We start from the raw sequence: 26,000 nt of genomic DNA on the forward strand, positions 1-26,000 counted from the left end.
TATCATCTGTAGATAATGACAGTTTTGTCTCCTTTTCCCCATCCAATTGTTTGGCCAATACTTCCAAAACAGCGCTAAGTGAGTGGTGTTGGTGGGAAGAATGTCATTTTGAATGACTCGATTGTGGGCCCCCATTTCATTCTACCACTGTCCAATGAACTGTCTCTGTTTTGTATATTTGGTTTGTTGCTTTTCCCTTTTATGATAAATTGTAGCGAATGCTTTTCTTAAACCTCTTCTGTGCTTTTCATTCACAGCCACATGGTGGGTTGTTGGGAATGAAGTCGGGGGTCGAGGGCGGGGAGCTGTTTCAGGTCTTGGCTGCTGAGGGCGGTAGAAGGCTTCCCTCCTACCTGCTGCAGAGTTTCCCGGCTGGTTATGCCCTGGAGAGGCTTGGGGCTCACGGGGACTTCGTGTTGCGTGAGCTTGGTCGTGACTTTCTCAGGGAAGCGGTGTCACTGTGAACTCGGGTTTTAGTGAAGACCTCAGAATGGGCTGGTGCTGCTCCAGGGCAGGCCTCTCGAGGCCCCCGAGCCCAGGTCACAAGGTGCCCTTCTGTTACTGCCTTCCGAGAATCCCCTTCTGTTAGGGACTGTCATCAACCAGACAGCCCTCAGCCCTGTGTCTTGACTGGTCCTGTCCAGGCCCAAGAAGCCACTGTCGATGGCAGTGGTGGCCACCAGCCACACTCCCGAGTCCTGTGATCCAGTGCTAACCCCCAGGTTGTACCTCCACTGGGGACCTTATTTGGAAATCAAGTCTTTGCCGTTGTAGTCGGGCTGGTCCCTGATCCGCCTTCTCCTATGACCAGGGGAAATCTGGACACCAGGGAGGGGGCACGTGTCCTGAAGGCAGGGGCGGGGCCACGTGCCTGCGATCCGGGAAAACCCAAGGTGGCTGGGAGAGAGGCGTGGGACAGGTTCTCACCGCCCTCCTGAGGAGCAGCTCTGCGGGGGACACTTGGCCCTGCATTTCCAGCCTCCAGAGCTGGGAGGGAACACGTGGCACTTGGTCACAGCAGCACCGGGAAACCTGTGCCTGCGGTGAGGGCACTGCCCCAGCAGCCCAACGCATAGGCCCTCTGCGTGCTGCGGTGGGTGGTCAGGAGGCCGGGCCAGGGGAGGCCAAGGTGGGAGGGCCATGCGGGGAGAAGTGGACAGCCTGAGGCCTGGTCTTGGTAGCCAGGAGAGCGTCCTTGGCTCCCTGGGGACCAGAGGGCTCACCACGAGACAGGTGCTGGCGAATGCTCGCTGGGTGAACCCAACCGGGGTCCTGGGGGTGGTCGGAGGCCCTGGTCAGGTCCCAAGCAGCCGCTGCTCCTCTGCAGGGGAGACCACCGTGTCCGAGCCTGGGGCGGAAAACTGCAGGAGGCAGAGGGCCAGGCTCCCCGAGGCCTGCAGCTCCGTAAGTGCAGAGGGACACGCGGGCTGTCGTTAGCCAATGTCACTGGCCCTGACGAATGCCACCCAGGCCTCCCCTGGCTGGCAGTGCAGGAGCCCCCGTGGAGAAGAGCAAGTGGACCTTAGAGCCCAACCCGTGTCCCCTTGGACACTCTGCCATGCTGCAGGGGCCTGGCCCAGGTGGCCCCAGGCCACACTCCCCTCAGTGCTGCAGACCCCGGGCTGGGCCGGGAGACCTGGCAGAAGTCTCGAGCCCCAGGCCCGAGGGACCAGAAGCTGGTGCATGGTTTCCTTGGCAGCTTTCTGGCCTTTGGCCTGGGGACATCTGCCCAGCACCTCCCCCTGTGCCTCACAGTGCTCCTGCGGGCCGTGGCCGTGCCTGGCCGTGCCAGGCTGGCAACGGGGCAGTGATTCTCACATCTGTATCTGAACATCAAATTGTTCTGGCTTTCATTTGAGTAATCCGTTCCTACATCAAAGACCAGAAATGACTCGGGTTTATCCAGGCAGAGAGACTAAGAGATGCCAGTGTGTCAGGGCTTGGGGACAGGCAGCAGCTGGGCGGGGCTAGGGCCAGAGTGAAGGTGAACTCCCAACTGGCTGAGGAAGGTTTACTGAGCACGTACTAGGTGCCAATATGCAAGGGAGGCTGATCTGTCTTGGGGTCAGTGAAGGTCAACTGAGGGAACCTCTGAGCAGAGAGAGGAAACTAACTAGTGAGGTGTCTGTTGAGGGGCAGGAGGGGGAGGTATCCCAGACAGAAGAAACAGCATGTGCAAAGGTCCGGGGGTAATAAGAAGCCTGACACAATTTAGGAACTAAAGTGGCATGCAGGGAGCGTGGCAGGAAAGGGGGCTGGGGAGACAGGCATTGTCTCCCAATTGCCAAAGCAAGCAAAGAGAAGTCAAATGTGGTCCGCATAAGAATTTTGAGTGAGGATAAATATAGGATGTGGGCGAAGTCACAAACTTACTAACAAGGTTCAAGGCCAGGCAGGTGGCATCTTTGCGATGCCTTGTGGTCAAAGTGGTTTCCAAGGAAAGCTTCCCCCAGGAAGGAGAACTCTGCCCAGCAGAACTCACTGGGCTTCAGGGCAGCCCCTCCCTGCCCTGCCCCTGGGGGAAGTGGCCACATCTCTGTCCCGCTGACACCTGGACTCCAGGGGCCCTCTTGCCTGCCCCCCTGGATCCTGACTGGCTGCACCCAACCCCGCTCTTTAGTCAGCCCCCCTGTTCCGCAGGATTCCCTGCAGCCCCAACCAGACGCATGCCAAGCAGCAGCACCTGCCCCTGCGCTGGGCAGAGTCGATTGACATCTCTGTTGTTCCAAGAATCGGAGATCAGACGGGACAAGTATTCGCTATAAGGCTTTAGAAATCCCCTCTCGTCCGTCCCCAAGGGCATCCTCAGAAGACAGTGGCTGCCACCTGCCTGGAGCTGCTATGGGCTGCCCGCAGCCGGCTCCACTGGCCGAGCAACACGCCCTCCCAAGATGCACATTTATTTTGGTTCCTTCTGTGATACTGGGGCTTGAGCCCAGGGCCTTGCTCGTTCTAAGGAAGTTCTACCACTGAGCACCCCACCCTGCCCCCTGTCCCCAGTTCAACGCAAGGCAAGAGGCCATCCCAGGGAGCTTGGGGTAGGCCACAGCCCAAAGTAAGTCCGATGGGGCCGATTCCTGACGGGCACCATGTTGGCAGAGTGTGGGCACAGTGGGGCATGGGAACAGCTCCTGTCTGGCGCCCTTAGCTCCACACAAGCCGATCCTGGGAGTGGATGGAAGAGACTCGGCGGCATTGGAAGGAACCCTCCTGCTCTGCAGTTTCTCAACGGACTACGATGCTGTTGCGGTTCATTTACACCGACTCAGACTCACCCTGCCTGGCCCTCGGCCTCCCTCCCCAGACAGAGCAGAAACTACAACCGAGGCCAGCTAGAGGAGGCCACGGGCAAGGCCTCATCCAAGTCCCAGGGTCTGCCTGCCCTCGGAGGGATGGAGGGACAACAAGGGCAACACCAAGAACTCCCCAAGCCCAGCCACTCAGCAAAGAGGCGTGCGGCCCACCCCAGGTCACAGTGCCAGGGGTGACTTTGTCTTCTAATCCCAAGTCCTCCAGAAGGGATGTGCCTGAATTTAGGGCAGGTGGGCCTCGGACCAGGGCGTCATGCGCTTTAGAGGTTCCCACTGAAGGGTCCAACTCAAAGTCGAGGGGTCACTTCAAAGGAGACTGGATCAGAAAAAAATCACTGGTGTTGGAAAAGCTCTCTTTTAAATAATGAGGTGTCATCAAATAATGAGGTGTCATGGAAATAAATAATCACAGCTTTCAACAATAAGGTCCCCAGTCAAGAAGGGACTGATTCATGATCTAATGAGGGGTGCCGGCAGCGAGTGGCCTGTCTGTGGGCGGGAAGGGTCCCTGGGGGTCAGAATCACACGGAGAGGTCCCTGGGGGTCAGAATCACACGGAGGGACAGCAGGGGGACAGCAGGGGTGATGCTGAGGGGACACTTCTTGCGTGAGGGGCACAAAGTGCAGTTTGGCAGGAGAAGTTTGTGGGTGGCTTCCTTGAGGAGACTTCTGGGACCAGACTGGGACTGGGACATGCTGCAGACCCCTCCTGGGTGGCTGCCACTGACCAGGGCACAGAAGCTTCTCTGAGGCCTCCCAGGCAGCCCCCAGGACCCCTCAGCCTGGCCCCGGCCTGGTGTGTTTGGGCAGCTCGCCTTCTGGAAGTCTGTGGGGGACAGCCTGGCCAGGCGGGGAGGCTGCCAGGCCTGTGGCCTGCACGCAGGTGGCCGGTGTCCGGCAGGCAGTGGTGTCTTGTGGGTCCCACTGCCCAGACCTGGGAGCCGGCGCGGGCTGCACAGCCTCCTGTCACAAGGGAGCCTTTGTGGCCCCGGTTTACGAAACCAGCCAAATATTTTCCCCGTGGCTTTACGAGGTGTGAGCTCTGCCCGCTCAGGCTGGGAAATAGAGCCTCCCAGAACATGCGCAGCAGTCTAGGGCGCTGAGGGGAAGCAAGGCTCCTTTTTGAGAGGACCTCTGTGCCCCTGGCCAGGCCTGGGGGAGGGGAGGTGTGGGACCCCAGCTCTGGAAGGGGCGTGGCACTGACCAAGCCATCTGCAGGGTTCACCAACCCAGGAAAGGGGTCCCTGAGCCCGGGCAGCCAGCCCAGGAGCACACAAGTCAGACTCAGGCAGTGTCCCTTGGGGTGTCCCCTCTGGGCTGCCCTGTCACCACAGGAGAGCCTACACGGGAGTGTGCCGGTGAACTCTGCCGCCAGGCAGGGCAGGTCTAGAGGGGCTTCCAAACTGAGATGTGCAGTGGGGAGGGGGTGTCGCACAGTGAATCAGCAGCAGCCACCTGGGTACTGTGACTTCTGGTCTCCCCGTGAGTTCCCACATCCCCTACAAAGCCCCCCCTTTCTCCCTGCCCGTGGCCTGTGGTTTCATTGGTAGATGGGCTTCCTTTTTACCTGTGGTCATAATGGCCATTTGCTGGGCACTAGCTGTATGAAGCCAAGCATTTCTGTCGGCACCTCATTCATTCATTCAGACGAGATTTATTGAACACCTACTACATGCTAGCCCTGTGGACACAATGAACTTCTCCTTCATGAGAGCCCTATTCAGAGAAGTACTGAGCCTGTTGTTACAGATGGGCAGTTGGAGGACAAAGAGGGATGACCTGCCAAAAACATGCAGCTAATAACTGGCAGAGTGGCATTTCAATGCCAGGCCAGTCTGACTTCAAAGTCTTGTAAACTCATTGGCAAGGTTAAAAAGAAGCAGGAAGAGACCTTGTATGTAACCCCGAATATAATTCTCAGGTTTTTCTATGAGTATCTAATTGGTCATAGTTCTATATGCTAATTACCTTTTAAGATAAAATAAAGATACATTTTCATTAAGGCCAATCTACCAAGGTCAGAGTTCCACACTTCTGGAGGCGACTCTATATCGCCACCTGGTGGCCTCACTAGTGCATAACAGGAAATGTGACTCCCAAGAGCAAAGATGACTAGATAGATATCAGCCACCAGCCAATGGAAGGGACTCCGATTTGGAAGTGAGACTAGACCAGGGTCCTAGTCTGTCCTGCTCTAGTCTGGCCGCGGCAGCTCTGAGTCAGCACTTGAGCCCCCTGGGCCACAGATGCTTGGCTGTGCAGCTCCTGTTTGGACTCTTTCCAGAAACTCCCTTCTAACCTGGACATTCCTTGACTGTTTCCTCCCTGGAATGCACTGATCTTGAGGAAAAAGCACCCCCCCCCCACGGGTTTTGAGGCACCAATAGGGGAAGTGATGTTGGGTAAGGTCATGCCCAGCCCCCTCACTACTACTGAAGGAGGATTTCCAGTGAGTGAAGGGACACGGCCAGGGCAGCCTTGAGTTTCACTCGGGCTTTTGTGGAAAGTAAATCATTGATGACCGTCCTCCTGCTGACCCTTCCATTAGTTACTGATGGGTTTCTGACGGCTGACCTCCTGCACCTTCTTCATCCCTCTTTCAGTAATATGTCTGCGGGTTCCCTTGGGGAGTGACGTTGGGTAAGGAGGGTTTGCCAAAGCTCTCAGCCCTTCCATAAAAGCTGCACCTTCTCTTCCCAGTGTGTTCCTCAGCCTGGCCTCAGGTGGCCCAGTGCAGCCCACTCTGGGTTCTTGCCCTCTTGGGGACCAACTCTGACTCCCGTCTCCTTAGGTCACTTCTCACCCCATGCCTTTCTTCACAGAGCAGAAATCCTCCACCATACAGCATGTGTCTCCATTAGGCAGAGTGGCATTTCAATGCCAGGCCAGTCTGACTTTGAAGTCTGACTCATAGTCCAGGAAATCAAATTCAAGGTCTTGAATGGGCCTAGCACAGTGGGGCGGTTTATTGGTGGTATTCTCTTATTACAAGGAACAGAAAACCTGGCCCAAACTACCCCACATCAGAAAAGGGAATGAAGGTGTTTTTATTACTGAATAGTTTAGGCAGATCTTGCTCCAACCTCGGCTTCCTGGGTCAGCACCATTGCCAGGTTCCGGCCTTTAGTTCCTATCTCTTCTCCTTTCTGTGAGGGAGATGTCTTATGGGCCTTAGGCCTCACGCCCAACCCACATGAAATAGCACATGGATCCCTTGATACCCGTCCCAGAGTGCCACCCTGAGCCTGTCCTTCATGCACCTCTTACAGAAGCCCTGGTGGGTATCAAAGATCCCAAATGACTTTTAAAGAAGCTCCTGGGGCCCCCATCTGCTTCCTCCTCATCCAGCAGGATCCAGAACTTTTGGACCTGCATTGCCCGGGGCAAGTCCTGGGATGCATTTTGATTGGCCCTGCTTGGTTCACAGGCCCACCCATGAACCAATGGCTGTGGCCACTGGATTGGCGTGCACTGATTGGCTCAGCCCCTGGAGGGGCGGGGCATGGCCTCGGAACCCACAGCCTCCCACAGGGGCTCTGCAGACACGTTACTGAAAGAGGGACAAAGAGGGCGCAGGAGGCGAGCCTTCAGAAACCCATCAGTGACCAACAGAAGGGTCAGCAGGAGGACGGTCATCAATGATTTACCTTCCACAGAAGCCCGAGTGAAACTCAAGGCTGCCCGGGCGGTCGGTGTCCCTTCACTCACTGGAAATGCTCCTTCAGTAGTAGTGAGGGGGCTGGGCGAGACCCGCACCCCTCCTCCCCGCACTGCTGTCTATCAGTCTGGACACACGGGACACACACGGGCACGTCATCGCTGACCTCCGCTCAGGCCTGGAAGAAGAGAGGGAATTCACTGGGGTTCCCCTGGGAGTATGTCTTACACGTGGATGTCACCTGGGCCCAGCAGGGACATCCCTACTGCCCCTCCTCTGGTCTCTGAAGTTCCCTGGAGATTTCCCTTTCTCTGTCTTCATGGCTCCTCTCCGTGTTCTTCCCTGCTTGGGCTAGAACTCCGGATAGAGTGTCCAAGGGGGCAAGGCCCTAGGGATTCTGGTCTAAGTCTTCCGTGCTGTGGGTGGGGACTAGCAAGGGTCAGGGACTTGCTGAGGCCACACAGCAGAGCTCAGGGCCCTCTGCCTGGCAGCTCCTGCTCCTGGGTTCCTGGTTCCCAAGGATTCCAAACACCCAGATGACACCTTTCCACCATCTGGCAGACCCTCGGAGCAAGCACAGAGTCTGGGCGCATCTACTGAGATACCTCTGGCTCCCTTCCTCTCTGAGTGCCCTCTGCTCAAGCTAAGGTCAAAAAGTAACTTGCCCAGCAGAGGAAGTGGCTTGAGAGCAGAGGCTCCAGAACCAGCAAGGGAACACCGGGATAGAAGCCTGGAGTGTGTGAGATCCCTCAGGCGGAGACATTTGCCTCTAACAGCCCCTAGCTGATGGGGGCAGCCACCAAATGCTGATGGCCCAGTGAGCCGAGCATTAGGAGAGAGGGCTCCTTGGGAGTGCAGTGGGGAGAGACGGCAGGTGAGGGGCCCAGCTGTGGCATGGGAGAAGCAGGCACAGAAGGGGATGTTGGAGCTGAGATGAAAAGTGACTATTACACAGAGCTTTTCAGGGGAGGGGACAGCTCTAGTGGAGGCTCCGTCCCTCTACCTCCCCTTCCTCCTCTCCCTCCTCCCTTAGTTAGTCCTCCCACCTCTGCCTCAGACTCCAAAACACACAGCAGAGCTCAGGACCTGACAAGAAGTCCAAGGTGCACACGGAGAGACAGTGGTCATCATCAAAGAGACCAGATCATGAAGGGCAACCCTGTGGGCCCAACTGATCATTTACGTCATAGTCCTTAAAACCAGGGTCTTTTGAAGTCCAGAATATTTTTTTAAATTTAGATTTTATCTATTGAAATACGTGCATATGGTTTAATTAAAATCTGACAGTGATGAGTCTCCTGCCTTCCCTGTTCCCAGCTACCCTCCCCAGAGGCCACCAAGGCTGTCATATTTTTGTACATTCTTCTAAGATATTTCCCACAAACACACAAACAGCAGCACCCCACCCCCGCCCCCCATGTGCACCCCTCCTGTTCTCCTTGCATCTTGGAGGTGACTCAGCACAAGAGAGCTTCCGCCTTCTCCCTGCCAATGCCGGGAGCTCGGCTGTGGAGCTCAGAGACCTTGTCACTCAGTTCCTCATTTGCCATGGAAGAGACTGGACGGTTTTACAGTAGAAGGTCCAGAGAAGGTGGCAGCAGACCCCGGTCACCCAGCTGACCTGTTCAGGGGCTGAGCCAGGGCTCAAACTTGAACCTCTGCCTCTCCTAGCCAGGTCCTCCTCCTCGCCTCAGTGGTCCTCGAGCATCAGGCCGTTGGGTGGAACAGGAGATGGACAAGCTGCCTATTCTTTGCAGCCATCAGGGGAAGTAGGCCATGCGCCCAGCAACCCCTCCATGTGTGATGTCAAGCATCCATCATGACCTTATCCATGTTTGTCCCCCCAACCCCTCCTGCCTTCCTCCTGCTCCCTCCTCTGCCTCAGCAGCCCTAGGTCAGGCCTCTGCCCCATCCTGAGCCCAGTGATGGTCACCATGGCAACGGAGGCCTTCCATCAGCACGCAGCCTTCCAGGTATTTTATTTTGAGTCCCAATTAAGCAAGGCAGGCTGAAGGCTGGAAGCAGGGCAGGCAAGTGTGTTTTATGGCCTGGGAGAGAGCCCAGGTGCTATTTATAGCTCCTTAATCGGTGTTGCTAAATGGGGTCTAATGCAAGTCCCCTGGCAACTGCACAGCCCCACAGAGCGCCTCCCTCTCAGCCTCACTCACTCCCTCTGCTGGCCTGAGGAGGAATCTGTGCCGCCTGTGTGCTCCGCAGCTGGCCACAGAGTAGCTGGCCCTACTGACCTCCTCCAGACACTGGCAGACCCTTTGCAGCCCCGCCTTGGGAAATATTTATTGTTCCACAACTTTCACTTCCATTAGGAATCTGGAGTCCTCAGGAGGCTGACTGTTCCCAAACAGGGGCTGGATTCTGTCCCCAAACTCCCACCACCTCTCCCCAGACTCCCCATTAGAGTAGAAGGAGGGATGCATATGACAATATGTAAGTCAACATCCAATATTTTTGTAGACATTCAGAAAATCCTTTCCACTAATACCTCATGGTTAACACACAGTCTCACTAATTAAAGCAGAACAAGTTAGCCATTACTCCTGTTTCTGACAGCTGGGGAAATTGGTGCTGAGAACGGGAGAATCAAAGACATCCATTGCCAGATACTGTCATGGAGCTTTCTGGGTTCCATCTTGCTCAGTCTCTGCACAATGTGTCTTATAGAGAAGGAACCTGTATCAGTCAGGATAGGCCAGGTCTTGCTGCAGTAACAGACACCCCCAAATCTCATTGACTTCAAAGCCTGGATTTCACCCCCTCTGTGTGCCTTTTGCTGGTCAGCTGGAGAATCTACTTCTCAAGCTTTGTACCCTCACTTCATGTCCAGGGCTGGAGGAGCAGCCCCTAAAGGTCACTGATGGAGAAAGAGAGAAGGAAGCAAAACTTCCTTGCTGGCTCTGAAAGCTTCCAGCCAGCAGTGACACACATGCCTCTCATTGACATTTCATGGCCACATCTAACTTGGTAGAGAAGCATAAACTGATCACGTCCCTCGGGGTGAAAGCTAGAATATTTGAGAACAACCTTAATGACTTCCATAGAAAATGGGAGGCCTAGAGGTGAAGTGTTTTGCCGGATCCCATAGCTCCTAAGAGGCAGAGCAGGGATTTGAACTCTCGGCTCTTCCCTGCCCACCCCCTCCCAAACCTGCTGTCTCCCACGCAGAAAGTGGCTGAAGACTCAGGCCCTAAAGTCCGGTCTTCAACTTGGATTCCATCTCCAGTGTTTGCCAGCCGTGGTCCCGGTTAGTCAAGTCACTGAACCTCTCAGAACCACATCTACTAGTGAAATGAAGATACAAGTTCTGGACTCTGTTCTGAAAACCAGAATTTTATTCATAAGTTTGAGGCCAACTCATTTGACAGCAAGACTCAACCTGAACTGGTGTGCGGCTATTTATAGGAATTCCTTGGTTCACTCGCTGTGAATATTCATAGGTTTCACTGGAGAAATATTAATGTGTCTGCAGGCGCTGTCCCAACCTTGGGGGATGTTATGCAGTGCACGACATGAGCAGCCTCGTTTCTCCATTCTGGAACTTGATTTGTTGGGACAAGGGACCCCCTAGTGCCTCTCTCAGAGACAAGGGGATCGGGGAGATGATTTTTCAAAAATTCTGAGCATAGAGCCAGGTGCTCAGTGAGTGCTTGGTACTTGGTTGTTTTGGCCCCCAGGTTGGACCGATGAGGCAGGCGGGCACTGTGACAGTCTGCCACATATTGCTGAAACCCAACCAAGGAAAGCCTGGGAACTCTCTGGTTTGCACAGAGCTGAAATCAGCAGCTCTCCCAGTTTCCTGGGTATTCTGTCATAGGACTCACGGTTCTATAGGACGTCATTAATCCTTGAGTGTGTTTTTGGAACGATTCACTCAGACAGCCAACGGGGTGTTTGTGAAGGTCCTTGGAAAAGACAAAGTGCTTTGTCAGTGTAAGCCCTGTATTCTCACATTTATTATATTTAAACCAAAAGAGTGAGCCCTTTCCGTTGGCGAGTCTGCGGTTTTGTCACATCATTCACTTCCAACACGATGTTCCTTGGAAGACCTCAGAGCCCCGCCCCACTGTGGGAGCCCGCGAGGTGCCCCTCCACCAGAGCAGCTTCTCTTTTGTCTGCCAAACAGACCCAGGTTCTCTTGCAGTGTCACTGGGCAAAAAGGTTCCACGCCTTGGAAGAGAGACCAACTTTCACCCTGCAGCTGGAACGCGCAGCCCAGAGTGGCACAGGGAGGTGGGTGGGACTGCGCGTGACCTTGACCACTACCCAGCTCCCAGGCTCCCTGGGACTCACATGCCTCATCCCCTCTTCTGTAAAGGAAGAGATGAGGGCCTGTTGTCAGGATGAGCTAATTTGTGGATCTTTAACCAGCGCTGTGCATATTTTCTTACCGTGAGCTTGTGGCTGAGCCAGTGCAGGGGCTCCTGTTTCTTACTGCGGGAACCTTGTGCATTGATTTCTCTCCGCCTGCTCCGGGGCCATCCATCAGTGAGCCTATACGGGTTTCAGGGTGCCAGACCCTGCTCCCTAAGTCCCCAGAGTGCCCAGGAGGGCTTTCCTCACTGCAAACGCCATGGGAGGGTGGTGCTCCATTGTGTTGGCTGTGCAGGCCCAGGGAGAAGGTGCATCTGAAGGTCAGAGAGGACCCCTGCTCCTGGGGCTGGATGATGACTGCTGTTACCCAGGGCCAAGGAGACCCTAGTCTGTATTCCTCTGGGAAATTGGTTCTGCCACTACCTGAACTAGGGTATTGTTCTGCCTTTTTCCAATTCACACACACACACACACACACAAACAGAAAAAAAATTGATTTTATCTGTCATTTTTTCTCTGCTGGTACATTTTTGTCCATACACCTCTAATGTCTGCTTTTCCTTATCTGGGGTAAAATAAGAGATAAGATGTTTGGGTTTATGGAAAAAAAATAGATGTAGGCATTTCAGGTGTTCTGGGTGCTGAATAATGTCCTGTGAGGCAAGGAACCTACAGCCCAAGGGCTCTGCCCAGACTCTCTGAGTGACCATGGAAATCTCATCCTGCTCTGCTCCTGAGTCCCCTTACCTCTGCAATGGGGGTAACAAAGGTCCCCACATCACAGGGTGCTGCGGAAACTGAATGAATCACTGTGGGTGAAGTTCTAGGCACAGACACCGGACCTCTCTGCACAAAGTGAAGTGGGTTGGCTGCGCGTCTCTGGTGACAGTGTTGCCGCTAGTCTCTGTGTCCCTGCAGCGCCCCCTAATGCCCAGGTGGTCTACAGCAGCCCATGCAAGGAAAGTGGGGGTCTTGGGCTACTAGTCTGGTGGGGACTCCCATCATGGCACTCAGAATCCACATCTAGACACCACAGAGAGAGAAGAGGGGTTTCAGTGCTGTCCTGACTTTGTCCCATAGTTAGAGAGCTAGTTAGACTTGTTCCCAACAAAGATCAGTGATGACATTCTCGGCTCCTGTAGAGCTTGTGCTTCTGTGGTTGATACTCTAGACACCCCGGAAGGGCTGCCCCCCCAGGGTACAGTGGGGGCCGACTTCCAATAAAGGTGGCCGATGGGCTTCACCCTGCCACAGGAGCCACAGTGTCAGCTGAGGGTGCCTAGGCCTAGAAATATTCTGTGGGTCACACCAAACCTAAGTGTCACATTAAAAAGTCAGCGTTTCTAACCTTTTTAGAAGAGCAGGAAATCTGATAAACCCAGAAGGATGTTCCTGCTAGGAGCTAAGTGACAGTCCCTTGTGGGTGCTTTGGGTCTGCACAGGCCCCGCTCCCCCTGCCCCCCAGGATTCACTGAGGTGCCTGCCTGGCCCCACCTGCACTGGGGTTTACGACCTCTGGTCTCAGATGCAAACATGTTTGTGCCACCTGAGCTGATTCTTCCTCCGTGCATTGGCCATGAACTGTTTTAGAAGTTACCTAACACAAGAAACCATCTGCTTGAAACAAGAAGTGGAAACAGAGTCAGAGCTGCCCACCTGCCGGCCCCTGTTCTGCACCATGGCTGTCGGCACACTGAAAATACTTACCCGCAGGCCTCGTGGCTCACCGTGTTTTAGTGGATGCGGTTCTCCTCTTCTGGAGCTATCCCATAAGGACTGGTGCCTCTGTGAGTCCAACTGCATCCTTGGACTGAAGTAGGGAGGGAGCTGGTGAGAAAACCAGGCGGACTCTGTCCAAGAATTCAGTTTACTCATCAGTTTTGCTTAACTTAAGAAAAACAAGCTCCCACCATCTCCTCTGGGCCTGTTTCTGAGCTCACACTTGGAAAGGTCAAGTAAACACGATAAATCCATGAGAAGGCCTTCATGTGACCCCCTGGGGCTTACGCCATTCAGCAGGAGGCTAGCACTGCCACATTCCCTGGGGAGGAAGCTGGCCTGACCTTAGCTGTCCGCTGGACAGCCCAAGCCAGCGGGACCAGCTCACCTCAGTGGCTGAGGGGGAGCAGAGCCCAGGTTCTTTCGGGAAGGGGCTTCAGGGTGGTGGTTCAAATGGTTGGCTGCAGGGGTTGGGAGGAAGACCCCCTTGCAGAGTCCAAATCCCAGGAGAAGCCGGGAAGATTGGACCCATTAGTAACTGTCCTCCATCAGCAAGGTCCTGTACTGTCTGGGCCACTCAAGCTCACCTGTGGCTTGTGTCCCCTCCAGTCCCTTTAGGGATCTCCCCTGCCCAGGAAACTGGGAGCACTACCACGTGGAGCAGGGCAGGGGACCACTGAGACTGGCTGAACCCATGCGGCTGCTGGAAGGGTGCCCTTTGCAGTGACTGGCACCTCACCTCCGCCCCGCCCCCTCCAGAAGAGCCGCAGCAGAGAGTGCCCATTCTCATCCCTCCACTGTGGCCTTAAGCCTGTTAATTGACCTCTCTGTGCCTCCATTGGCTCCAGTAACTGGACATCCATAATGGTAACCACCCCCTGGGTTGTTGTGAGGACCAAGTGCATGCGACAGACGTGGGACGTCCTGCGTCCTGCTGCAGCGCTTCACGTTCATATTGTTATTATTGCCAAAAATTCAGCTGAAGAATCCAGTAAGAGCCCCCAAATGGTCAGTGGAGACCTGTTGACACTCCAGGTTTCCTCAAAGGAAGGTCCTGGGCAGTAGAAGGGGCCGGTGGGTGGGGCTGGAGCCCCGGGTCCCCTGGGCGCAGCTGCTCTGAGCTGCCCAGACCCCTGCTGGCCGTGACCCGTGGTTCTCAGCCCAGAGTCGTCCTCGCGGGGTGTCTGGTCCTCAGTCTCTACGCCAGCCGCCTCTTTTTTCACTTTGTCCCCAGGGACACGAATGCCCTGTCATTGGCTGATTTTCCACCGAGGTCAGGGCCTTGCTTGGCACCTTGACCCTGCCCCTGGCCCCTCTTCCCACGCTCCCCACTCCTGGAGGAAGCAGCTGCCCTGGAAAGCCGGGCCTGGGCTCTAGGCCTTCACTCCAGGTCTGGGCTGTCCCTCCTCCAGCGTCCTTCACCCTGCAGGGTCTCCATGATGACAACAACGTCAGTCAGCTGTGGTCCCCCGTCTGGCCAGGCCCTGGTTCGATTTCGATGGGGCCGACTCGTGACTGTCCTGGTTGACTCTTGCTCCCTCCCTCTCTGGGCTTGATGACCTTCGCATGCACAGCGTCAGGTTAAACAGGACCCTCGTTCACAGGGCACTGCCGCTGTCGGTCCCACCCATGGCCCCCTCTCACTCTAACATTTTTTATCTGCTCCTGTATAGCTGAAGGAGATCTCTGAATCCACCACGCAGCCCAAAGGCTAGACCTTGACGCTGAACTTCCCCTGCACCCCTGTGTCGAGGTCACCACTCCCTGAGTTTTGAACTTGGAGTTTCTTTTCCTTTGCTCTGTTTCTTACGGGGTTTTCACGTGCAGGAGCCTCAGCAATGCCTCGATTTTTCAGTTGACCCTAATTCCTAAACTCTTACTCCAGTTCCTCCCCGGGTCACTGCTGTCCACTCAAGTAACAGGCCAGCTAGTGGCACACCTGGCTGCCCCACGCTTCGAGTTCTTCTTTGGGAGGGGGTGCACCCTGGAGATGGGGCCCCTTCCTTGAGAACCCTGGCCCTGTCCTGGGCGGGTGGAGCACAGCTGTGTCTGCAAGCACGGTTCTGCCCCGTGTCTGGCCGCTCAGGGTGGGGTGCTTCTTCCACTGTCTGAGGGACGGCCAGTGGTTCCAGGGCCTGCAGGGGCAGAGGAAACTGGGAAGATGCATGTGCAGGATGCATGCCAGCAGAGACACCCCCGCTCCAACCCCCGGGCGACGGGGCTCCTTCTCTAAGGCCAGGGTGAGCAGCCACCATGCGGCTCCCTGGGGCAGGCTTCGAGTTGCACTCAGTTGGATTTGGGATACTTTTTCAGCTGGGGCAGGAGCACCCCTCTGCCCAACAGTGGAGCTGGCACAGCCTGTTACTAATCCATCTGCTAAGGGGACCCTGCTGGAGGGACTCAGCTGATTTAGGGCAGAATGAAAGGGCTACTTTAAAAAAAAATCACTACCAGCCTCAGAGGAGCCGGGCCATCCTCTGCAGAGATGAAGGCACACTTCAGCTGCCCTATCCCCAGACCCTCGGCTTTGATTGCTGTTGCAGCCACGATACCCACTGCCGAGTGGCCAGGGCTGGGAGCCCGTTGCCCACAGTGCCTGGACACCAGCACAAACTGGAGATGATCCCACAGCAGCCCAGGGTGGTCCAGGACGGGTGGGAGGCAGGGGAGGAAGACTGTGTTTCCCAAACACAAAGGCAGGGCAATGAGATCTGGGGTTGTCCCAAAGAATCCTGGGGCTCAGTCCACTATGGTGATGAGAGGGCTGAAGGCCCATACCAGGGAGGTCCGCTGTGGGGTTAGCGGTGTGTCTTGGGGGGATGGGGATCCAAGGCTGCTCTTCATATGGGGTCAGGAAGTGACCAGGGGGCTGGAAATGAAGACAAGAGCTCAGACGGAACACAGATGTGTAGAGGTGAAAGGGCTCAGGGGGTCAGACTTAGGGGGCCGAGGAAAGGCCGGGAGTGTGTCTTGGCATGGCCCACAGGCAGGAAGGGGAACTTGGTTCCACTCACAGCATGTCGGGGTGTCTGTAAGGCACCCCATGGCCCAGGCCTGTCGAGCACCATGTCAGAATCACTGGGGATCCTGTCACAGTGCTAACTCTTGTGCAGTGGGGCTGGGTGGGGCTCAGGGTCCCCGATGAGGCCAGTGCTGCTGGCCACTGACCGCTGGGCAGGGTTGAGGAGAATCCCAAAGCAGAGCCAGCCTGGGCAGAAGTCCATGTGACAAGGGCCCTCATTTGTATAAGAGCAGGAGCTAAGTACATGTGGAATTGGGGATGTCAAGCTGAGCAGCAATCAGAGTGGGACTCTCCACAGGGGGTGACGTCCATCTGGGAACAGCAGAGCCTTGCCGGGGGAGCACAGAGGCCATCGTACACGGTGGGCGTCCTTAAGGAGCTTAACGTAGGGGTGGTGTCTCCGTGTGAAATGAGGACGCTTAGGACGCTTGGAAGCGATGATACTGGCTCCGAGGATTAGCCCCGAGGGCTGCCTGTTGCTGGGCAGATTCCTGGCATCTCTTTGGGTAAGGCTGTGTGGCCTTTGCACGAGGTGGCGTTGTGGCAGTCTTTGTGAGCAGTTCTGTCAGAAGACATAGGTGCACAAGGTCCCCTCCTTGGTGACCTCCCAGCTCTCACACAGAGGTTTCCTCCAGCTGTGCCTGCTTGGGGATTGAGAAGTCCCAGAGCCAGCCGGAGGAGTCGGGGAGCTCCAGCAAGGCCAGGCTGTGGCACAGAGTGAGGGGAGGGCAGGCTACCCCTGCCTTGCTGAGGGCGCCTGGGGACCCAAGGCCCTGGGTGAAGCGTGGGCAGCAGATCCCTGTGCCTTTGACGATGCAGCCGTGAGCCCTCGGCTGAGGTGGGTCTCGGGTGTTGGAGCCGAGTGAGGCTCTGAGCAGCTGGCCTGGGCCTGGGCCACCACGCCCTGCCCCACCAAAGCCACCTGGCCCACCGGAAGCCTCGGGGAGCCACAGCTTGGTCTCCAAGGCCCATCCCACATTTACCTCCTGGGTGCCACCTGCCTTCCCAGGAGCATTTCCTGTGGTTTCTCCTGTCAACCCCAATGTGACGTGGTGTGTCAAAGCCAGGACTGGACAGGGCTCTGTTCTGCCCAGTGTCAGCTGTGCAAAGGTCCCTGAGCTGGGGGCCAAGCTACTTGCCACTCTGATGGAGACACGGGCTGAGAAGGCCGGCCGGGCCACTCTGCAGCGGGGCCTGAGGCCAGCCAGCAGCCCCGGGCTCCTCTGCTCTGCCCAGCTGCCCGACAGTCTCAGGGAGCAGAGGCCAAGTGCACTCTTGAGTTCAGAGTGGGGAGGGTCCCTGAGGATGGCGGTCAGGACCTGGGTGACGACAGAGTTGTCCTGCGGAGGATCCGCCACCAGGGGAGGCAGGTGTGAGTGGAAAGGTCCAGGAGGCCAATGCCGGCAAGTGAGCTCAGAAGTTAGAAGATGTCATCAGTCAGGAGTAGGGAGGGGACCGAGCCAAATGGCAGGTGCAGAAGCAGAGGGACTGTCACAAGTAGACGGTGGCAGTGCAAGGAGGTCTCATCCTGGGGAAGGCAGAGGGCAGTGGTCTCCTGGGAGACGACGCAGGTCCAGCTAAGGCCGAGGGGAGGGAGCACTCAGGAGACCGGGGCAGGAGGACAATTTCCTATGTGAGCAGCCGTTCCAGAGGCTCAGGGGAAGGAAGGTTTGAGTGGGGAGAAGACGGGGACAGGGTAGGAGGCAGGGAAGCACAGCACCATGGGGGACGGCTGGTGACGGCTCAGTACAGAAGTGACAGCTTTGGGAAGGAGGTTCTCCCAAGGTTTGAGATGTCAGGGATCTTCCTGTGGATCCACGACTCCCCCTCACTTCAGCAGTCGGTTCTCTCTTCTCTTCTGGAAGTGGTCCCGTCCTGTGGCTCGGTTTCCTTTTTCATGTGGCTGGAGCACCTCCTTGAGTAGCTCTCAGACCAGGTGGGTAGAGGCTCTTTCAGAGCCACGGGGCCATCTAAACAGGTGGCCTCGGTGTGCTCTGCAGCAGGGTGGCTCTTCTTTGCCTGGGAGGACTACGAGTCTTTGGTTGAGAATATTGCTGGACACACTTACTAGATATGGAGACAGGGAGCTTGTGGGCGGGCTGGACCCTCAGGTTCTTCCTCTAAATAGAAGTGTCCTCCCTTTCCCATCAGGAGCCCCCACCTCTGCTGTTTGCGCCTCCGCTGGATCTCCAGGCTGAGCAAGTCCTCCACAAAGGCTGCCCCTCAAACAGAGCTGCTTCAGCCTTCCATGGGGGCAGAGGCAGCAACACGGGTACCCCTGGTGTTGGGATTACAGTTCCTTGGCTGTCACCCCAGTGTTTGCTCCGTGGAGCTGGGAGCTTCTCTGGGCTCCTGGAAGGGGGACCGTGTTCACCCTGGTGGACATGTTCCACCTTCCTATCCCACCTGCTTCCTGCCCCCCTGGAATTGAAGCAGTTACTGGCCTGCCAAGTGCCTCTGTTAGGCATGCGCATACCTTCCCTTCATTCCAGAGAGATGCCGGGTGTCAGGGGTACAGGTGCAGGTCCTGGCTGTTCCCTTGAGCCCATTGCCACTGTCTGTCAAACAGGCCACACGGTTGGGTGGAGAACTCTGGGGACATGTTCAAGCGCTCGCTGTTCTGGGCCCTCCCTTGGGGTTTCCCACGCCCCTCTCTGCAGCTGCACTGGGAGGCTGTGCATTATTTAGGGCTCTTTTCCCCTGGACACTCCTCTGTGCACACGGAGGAGCTCAGAGCCCTCTTTCCAGGCAGGAGTGAGAGCCCCTCCTGGGCTGGGCACCATCTGTGCGGATGACGCTCACTGGCTCACAGGTCATGCGAAGATGCTGCGGCCTCCGAGGACTCCTAGACCATTTTGCTGGGGAACAGCGAAGCTTGTCCCGGGAAGACGCTCACATTCCAAGTGCTCTCTAGACGCGAGTGGGGGGCTCCGCTGGCCGTATTTGAGAAGTAGCATTATTGCAGCTAATGATGCACCTGCCCGTTTGCATGATTAAACAGCTGGGTTGACATGGGACGGGTCAGCCCCAGAGGACAGAGGAGCCAAGTCACCGGGAAGGAAGTGGCACTTGATTCGAGGCGAGGCGTGCCCTAGCAGGAAGTGCAGGGAGGGCGTTCTAGGCAAAAGGAGCAGCAGACGGGCGGGGCTGGGGAGCAGCCCTCTGAGTCCTCAGTCGTGGACACCAGGTCTGTGGATAAGGGAGCAGCGCTTCTGACCCGCAGTAAGACCGCGTGTGTCTTCTTGCTTATGTTCCTCAAAACATGCAGTGCCTGGTCGGCTGAGTCCCTATTCCAAAGCTGTCACTCAGCTCCCTTCCCATCTGCTGGCACTTGTCCAAAATCCCCACTGGGGAATTTCACATTTGGACCTTAAGAAGGTGGACCTGTTTTCAAAATGTAAATATGGGGGTGAGGGGAGTGGGGTGCCTCATGTCTTGGCTCACCCCACGGCAAGCAGGGAGCCTTCAGAGGGCCTGGGGACATGGAGGCCATCACAGCCGCGGACATCCTAGCCACTGAGCTGAACCTCCATTTCATGGATGGCAAAGCAGAGGCCTTGGAAGTCCTGGGTGGTACGCCCGGGATTGTGCGAGGGGTTACTTGTGGAGTAAGACTAAGGAGAATTCAGGTCACCCAAGAACTTGGGACATGATGGCCTTGTGACATTCTTAGCACAGGACCAGACATCCGGCTCTGACTCCAAGAAATCTTCATCAAGAGCAGAACCTTGTTTTCAATTAGGGTGACACATCGGAGGCATTTTAGAAACACAGTAAGGAACCATGACCATTTTTTAAGGGCACCTCTTGGGCTGGTGGCCTGAGATGAAGCCCGGTGCCTGCTGGGTCACACCGCGGTCACCACGGCCCACAGATGAAGGGGTGGCTCTCCCATTTTACGAATGAGAAGCACGAGGCTCTGAGAGGCGCCGGCCGTCTCTGGCCACCCAGGTGGAAGTGGAGGGGATTCCAGGTCGAGGTACTCAGTGGACGAGGCTGTTGACTGAGTTTGTTTTGAGGTCTGACGTGAATAGCGCACAGATCTTAAGGCTGCTTCTTCGTGGTGTCCACAACCAGACACAGGGATGTCCCCAGACTCGAGTCAAGGGGCAGGACCAGGCCCTCCCCTCACTGCTCCCCAAGGACCCCTGCCCTAAGTCTGTCACCCCACTTTTGAACTCTATGCAGGAGTCACACAAAATGCCCTTTTTGTTGCCCCAGTGTTATGTGGGCTCCCCGAGTCCCCACCTGCCATGGGCTTCCCTCCCCTCGAGGCTGGCTGGGGTCCTGTCAGATGGACCCCATGCACATCATGTCCACCTGGAGGGACAGCAGACCACCGTCCTGACTCAGCTCTGTGCAGTAATTCAGGACAGGGGGGCAGCGGTGGTCTGGAAAGTGGCCAGAGCTGGACAGTGAGGCTAGGGGTTGTGTCACAGTCTGCCAGGAGCCCAGGACACAGGTGACTGACCCTCCTTCATCAAGGCCTCCTTCTATAATTGCCTGGTGTGCCCCTCCAAATGTAGGCTGTGCGGCTCTGGACAAGCCTCCCTACCTCTCTGAGCCTCAGTTTCCTCTCTGTAAAGCAGGAATGAACAAGTCACATTAACCTTACAGGATTGTTTTGAGACCTCAATGAGACCAACCTAGCATAGCAATGGGGACAAAACAGGCACTCAATAAATGCAGTTAAGAAATAACACAAGTTCCAGTTTCCATTTGTCTGGATGCAACTCCTAGCTGTGCATCCTTAAGCAGGTGGCTCACTATCTCTCTGTTTCTGCATCATCCCCCTTAAAAAACCCAAGAGGTTATTGTGATGAGTTTGGTACGTACGTGTGTGAGTTGATATGAATAAAGAGCTTTGTAAAGCGCCTGGTCACTTGATAAGCCTTCAGTAAAGACAGCTACAAGTATCTTTCCTCCTTCATGCTGCCTGGTAAGAAGTAGCTGCTCATTAAATAAGCACTGGCTGGTTTTATGATTTCCCCAACACCCAGCAGCACACAGCAGACACTGGGGCTGCAGGAACCAAAAGGAGATTGTGGGACTTGTGGCAGGGAGGATCAGCTGGCAAGATGCTGAACACAGGACTCGGTCAGCGGAAGGGAGGGGCCCACAGGGGCTTGATTGACAGGGGCAGTGCAAAATTTGTTCTGGAGCCATGGTGGGGCCAGGGAACAGTGATATTGCTGGAGGAGAGATGTGGATGCTCTGAGTGAGGGGTGAGGGGCCCTGGGCACCGACCCTGTGGATGGGGTGAGCAGTGGGCCTCTGGGCTGGAAAGAGGACATGCCCAGATCCCCTGACTAATCTCTTGTTGTATGAGGAGCAAAAGAAGTTAGGCTGGGCACAGTGATGCACACCTGTAATCCCAGCCTCTCCAGAGGCTGAGGCAGGAGGATTGCAAGTTTGAGGCCAGCCTCAGCAAGTAAGCGAGGCCCTCAGCAACTAAGCAAGATCCTATCTGAAAAAATAAAAAGAACTGGGGACGTGGCTCAATGGTAGAGTGTCTCTGGATTTAATTCCCAGTACTGCAAAAAGAGAAAGAGAGAGAGAAATGATGAGGAAGTGTTTGAAGCGTCTAGGACTTGGGGTCTTTGTTCCAGTTGAGGGGAGCTGACTGTACAGTGTGTGGCTTCTGTCACAACACCAAGTCCCACCTCAATCCTGACGGCTCCCCTCTAACCTCTGCGGCTCTAGTCAATGAAAGTCTCTGTGAACCACGCTCTCGACCACATTCCTGTCCCTGTGGTATCATTCATTCCTGTGATAACTCCTGAGTTGGTGCTCACTGCTTACGGTTTGAATGCTTTTAAAATATCACTTGGAATATTTTTAAAATATCACTTATTCTGTTACCAAACAATTGTTAAGACGCAGGTTCAGGTCTCAGGCATGTTCTTGGGGTGCAGGAAAATGAGGCCTGTGCAAGCCACAGGGGACAGCACTAGACCATCTTCACTCCCCCATCCAGCCTGTACCTGCTGGCCAACACTATCCCTATCCTCACAGCCTCTCCCATTCTCTGCCCCTGGGCCTTTGCCTCTTCTGTCTGCTGACCACCTTCCCACCTCCATGTGCATGCTACTCCTATCCACCCTTCAAAACCCCATTCAGATGTCTTCTCTTGGAAGTTTCCAGGAGGAGGTGCCTCCACCCAGAAAGTGCCCCATTTCTGCCCTGTGCATTTAGGAGTATTGCCCTCTGTCAAAACCCTTCCCCTGTTTAAATCCCGGACGGGCGCCCTCCCTTACCTCCAGGGCTGCCTGAGCCCTGTCTTGGTCATCTCCATATCCCCAGGGCCAGTTAGAGGGCCTGGAAGAGAGGGAGTGCCCAATCCAGGTGCGGCAGTAAACCTCAACTTGGTGTCATTGGTCCTCTGTCCAAAGATTCCGTTGCTTCTGGATTTGCGTGTATTCATTTTTCCAGAACCAGTTGTTAAGAGGAAAATGAGACAAGGCGCTCCTCCCCTGACCGGCACAGCCAGCGATAGGGGAAATTGATCTTTTTTTTTTTTTAAATATTGATTTTTTTACTTATTTTTTTTTCCCAGTGGACACAACATCTTTTACTTGACTTTTATGTGCTGAGGATCGAACCCAGCACCCCGTGCATGCCAGGCGAGCGCGCTACTGCTTGAGCCACATCCCCAGCCCAGAAATTGATCTTTTTAATTTAACTTTATTTATTTATTTGGAGATGGGATCTGAAGTGACGTTCCTGCCCTCAGCCTCTGAGTATCAGGGACCGATGTGCCCACGGCCTGTCCAGCTTCTGGAGGAAGTGGGGCTGCAGACCCAGCCAAGGCCATTCTCTGTCCCGCTCTGCAGTCAGGGGCGTCTTTACGCAGAGACACGCTCAGCGCCTGCTCCAGAGCTTGATCATGGAACTCCAGTCACCCCTGCCATGGGCACTGGGTCTTTCCTTTTTCTTTTTGTTTTTTAAATAGCATGAGTCACCCCTGTTGAGTTGGTTCCATGCTCCTTTGTTCTGTGGGCTTCGTTCAAGTTGGATCCACATCTTCGCGGTCTCCAGCTCGCTGGACCCCGACGGCCAGCGCAGGGGCGGGGGCTGGACAGCGCGGGGAGCTGCGCTGGGCTCTGACCTCTGCCCTCTCACCTCTGCCCTCTCGTTGCAGCCGAGCCCCTGCCGCTCATGGACCTGTGCCGGAGATCCATCCGCGCCGCCCTGGGCCGTCGGCGCCTGCAGGACATCGGCTCCCTGCCGCTGCCACAGTCTCTCAAAAACTACCTGCAGTACCAGTGACCCCGCGCGGGGGCCGGCCTGCCCGCCGGCCACGGTCACGCAGCCCGCACAGGAGGGGTCCGAAAGGCCGGGACGTGTGACAAGTTCAGACAAGAATCGTCTGTCTCCACAGGCCCTGCCGTCCACGCCTCCCTAAGGCGCTGCCACCCGCCCACCCTCCGGGACGCACGCCGTGGTGGCCCCCTTTACTGATCGGGACTGATGGCGGCTCCCTATTCAAGAGAGTGAATGAAACATGCTGCGGGAGACTTCTGCTCCGTGTCCCCTGCAGGCAGGGTCAGGGGAACCGGGCCAGGGCTGAGAAGAATGAGGGTAGCCTCTGCCCACACCCCTCCTGGCCCCACCTCTGGCCAAGGTTAGCAGGATTGTCACACCAGTTTAGGACTTGAGGCCACTTTGAGAGACTATTCCCCAGGGATGCCCAACAGCAGAATGCACGAGTGGACAAAGCAACTTTAGACGCCTCCTGCTTACCTCTTGACGTTGTTTACTCGCCCACCCGCACCATGCCCCATGCCCCATGCCCCACGCCCTCGTCCCACTGAGGTGCAGCTCGGCTGTCCCCTCTGTTCAGGGAGGATGCTTCTGACAGATTCTCCCAGGACAGCTGAGCCTCGGTGATGATGATTATCTTGAGTTGCTTTTGCATTTTAAAAGAGGAGTGTGTGGAGGACAGCCCTTAGTCTACAGGTGCTAAAGGGGACAGAGGCATTGTGACACCCAAGTCTGAAGAGGTCCTGGGGCTGAGCAGCCTTCCCAGGGCCTCTGGGCTGCCCACCCTTCTGGGTGCAGCCTGCGCTGTAGCAAAGCCATCCATGAGCGAGTTATTTTTTCACTTTAGGAGAATCCCACAGGTTTATTTCCTGTTTCAACTGTGTGTGTGGCGTGCTGTTTATTTATCAGTCTGGGACCTAGCGGATACCTGGAGGGTGGACGTGGGCGGGGGGGCCCTGCTCGGCCACCCATGGGAGTCTGGTCCCCCTGCAAAGCCATGCTGCTGCTGCTGCTGCCGCCACTGTCCGGCATCTCTGGTGTGTTTCAGATGCTCTGCACCCAGACTCCTTGGTAACTGGAAATTGTCACAGCAGTGGGACACCAGAGCCCCAGTTGGCACTGCCTCCCCCCGACCCTCGTCAATGTGAACTTGACCATGAATGAGGAGCGTTTCTAATAAAGTTTGCAGTTCAGTCCTTCAGCTGTGAAGTGCTCTGTGGGGAGGGGCAGGAGAGCGCCTTCCATCTCTGGCTGGTCTGTCCTCAGTCCCACAGAAGCCAGGCGTGACAAGCTTCTCCAGGAGCCCCTGGTCTCTTCTGGGTGTGGTCCCCGCTGCTCCCAGACCCCAGAGATCCCAGGCCTGCCCCGGAGGAGGGCGTAGGTAGCCCTCACACAGCTGGCCATGATCATAGAAAATCAACTCAGGCTGTGATGCCCAAGGGGTCCAGGGGCAAGCAGGGCAAACCCTATCGGCCACCTGTAGATCTGGAAGTGGGAGTGGATATGGCTCATCCTCACCAAGAAGCCATGCAAGTTGCTAAAGGGCAAGTGGGAGGCAGCACCAGGCTCTGCAGGTTAGGAATCAAGGTCAGGCTGGAGTCGGGGTCAGGTGAGGATCAGGTCAAGACTGGCTCTGCATTCATTCATTATCACCAGCCAGCAACGTGCACTGTGCCAGCCTCCAGGAGCCATGCTCTAGTCTGTGGATCCCATCCCTGGGGAGACATCTTAGTGCAGCATCAGAAGGCGAGACAGCTCAACCGAGTGCACAGGCCTTGGGTTGGCATGGAGGGGGCGTAATGTGAAGGAAGGCTTCCTGGAAGAAGAGGCCATTTTCAGACTGCTATTTTAAGGGATGACACCCCTCCTGGGGACAAGGGAAAAGAACCAGACTTGTGGCACATGCCCCCAGGGGCAGTATTCTTTCCCCACCTACCCTCAGCCTGGGCTTGGTCTCCGTCTTGGGGTAGTTCTTTGTAGGAGTTGCAGGCAGAGGCAGGGCCTCAGTCTTTGAGGTCAGGAAGCCTGGATCGGAGTCCAAGTGACCTTGGTAGGTTGTTTTCTCCTCTGCATAGGGAGGTGGACCAGGTAGCTAGTGACTGAGGACCCATCCTGTTCCAACTCACGAGGTCCCATCTCAACACCACTTTCCAACCTACATGTATGGGTCTTGGTTTTGTTTCCTAGCCTCATTGATGCCATTCCCCTCACCCCAACAATGTCCCCATCTCCTTCACCCACTCCAGGATCTGACTTGGATCTGCCCTCTTCCAGGAAGCCCTCCTTGATTACCCACCAACTCTTGCCTGCTCTGAGCAGTGAGCTCCTGCTTCCAGCCCAAGGATGCCTTTCCAAGTACCCAGGACTGTCTTGAGCACTTGGGCTAGAGCCCCTTGTGGCCTCCTCTGCCCTGTGGCCTCCTCTGCCCAGCAAGCCCAGTGCCTCAGGAGAGCAGGGGTCCTGCCCTATACCTCCCACATGGCCCTGGACCAGACACTCGGCTCAGGAAGGCCCGTGGAGCAGGAGTGTGTGGAAATGCCCTTGGGGCTGGGGTGCCCGAGCCCCAGGGAAGTCCCCAGGGGGAGGAGCCCGAAGCCCAGGGCCTGGCCTTGAGATCCCTCCTGGTCTCCTGCCCTTTCATCGCCTCAGGTATTCATTGGGCATTGGCAAGCCCCCAGCACTGACCTGGGAACACGAAGAG

The 26,000-nt window shown here is 56.0% G+C and overlaps 1 protein-coding gene across 2 annotated transcripts in view; it reads left to right on the forward strand.

Moving 5' to 3' along the window:
* Window positions 1-24,500, forward strand: part of Spsb4 (splA/ryanodine receptor domain and SOCS box containing 4) — a 67,905-nt gene extending 43,405 nt beyond the window's left edge. The window contains exon 3 of one of the 2 annotated variants that reach the window (XM_040269889.2): window positions 23,178-24,500. In XM_040269889.2, coding sequence (XP_040125823.1) covers window positions 23,178-23,441 — 264 coding nt within the window. In that variant the 3' untranslated portion in view covers window positions 23,442-24,500. The remainder of the gene's footprint in view (window positions 1-23,177) is intronic. The other variant, XM_005328025.5, reaches the window with a different exon arrangement.
* The last annotated feature ends 1,500 nt before the right edge of the window (window positions 24,501-26,000 follow it).

The sequence above is a fragment of the Ictidomys tridecemlineatus genome, chromosome 3, assembly GCF_052094955.1.
Source record: "Ictidomys tridecemlineatus isolate mIctTri1 chromosome 3, mIctTri1.hap1, whole genome shotgun sequence".
In the NCBI taxonomy this organism is placed as follows: Eukaryota; Metazoa; Chordata; class Mammalia; order Rodentia; family Sciuridae; genus Ictidomys; species Ictidomys tridecemlineatus.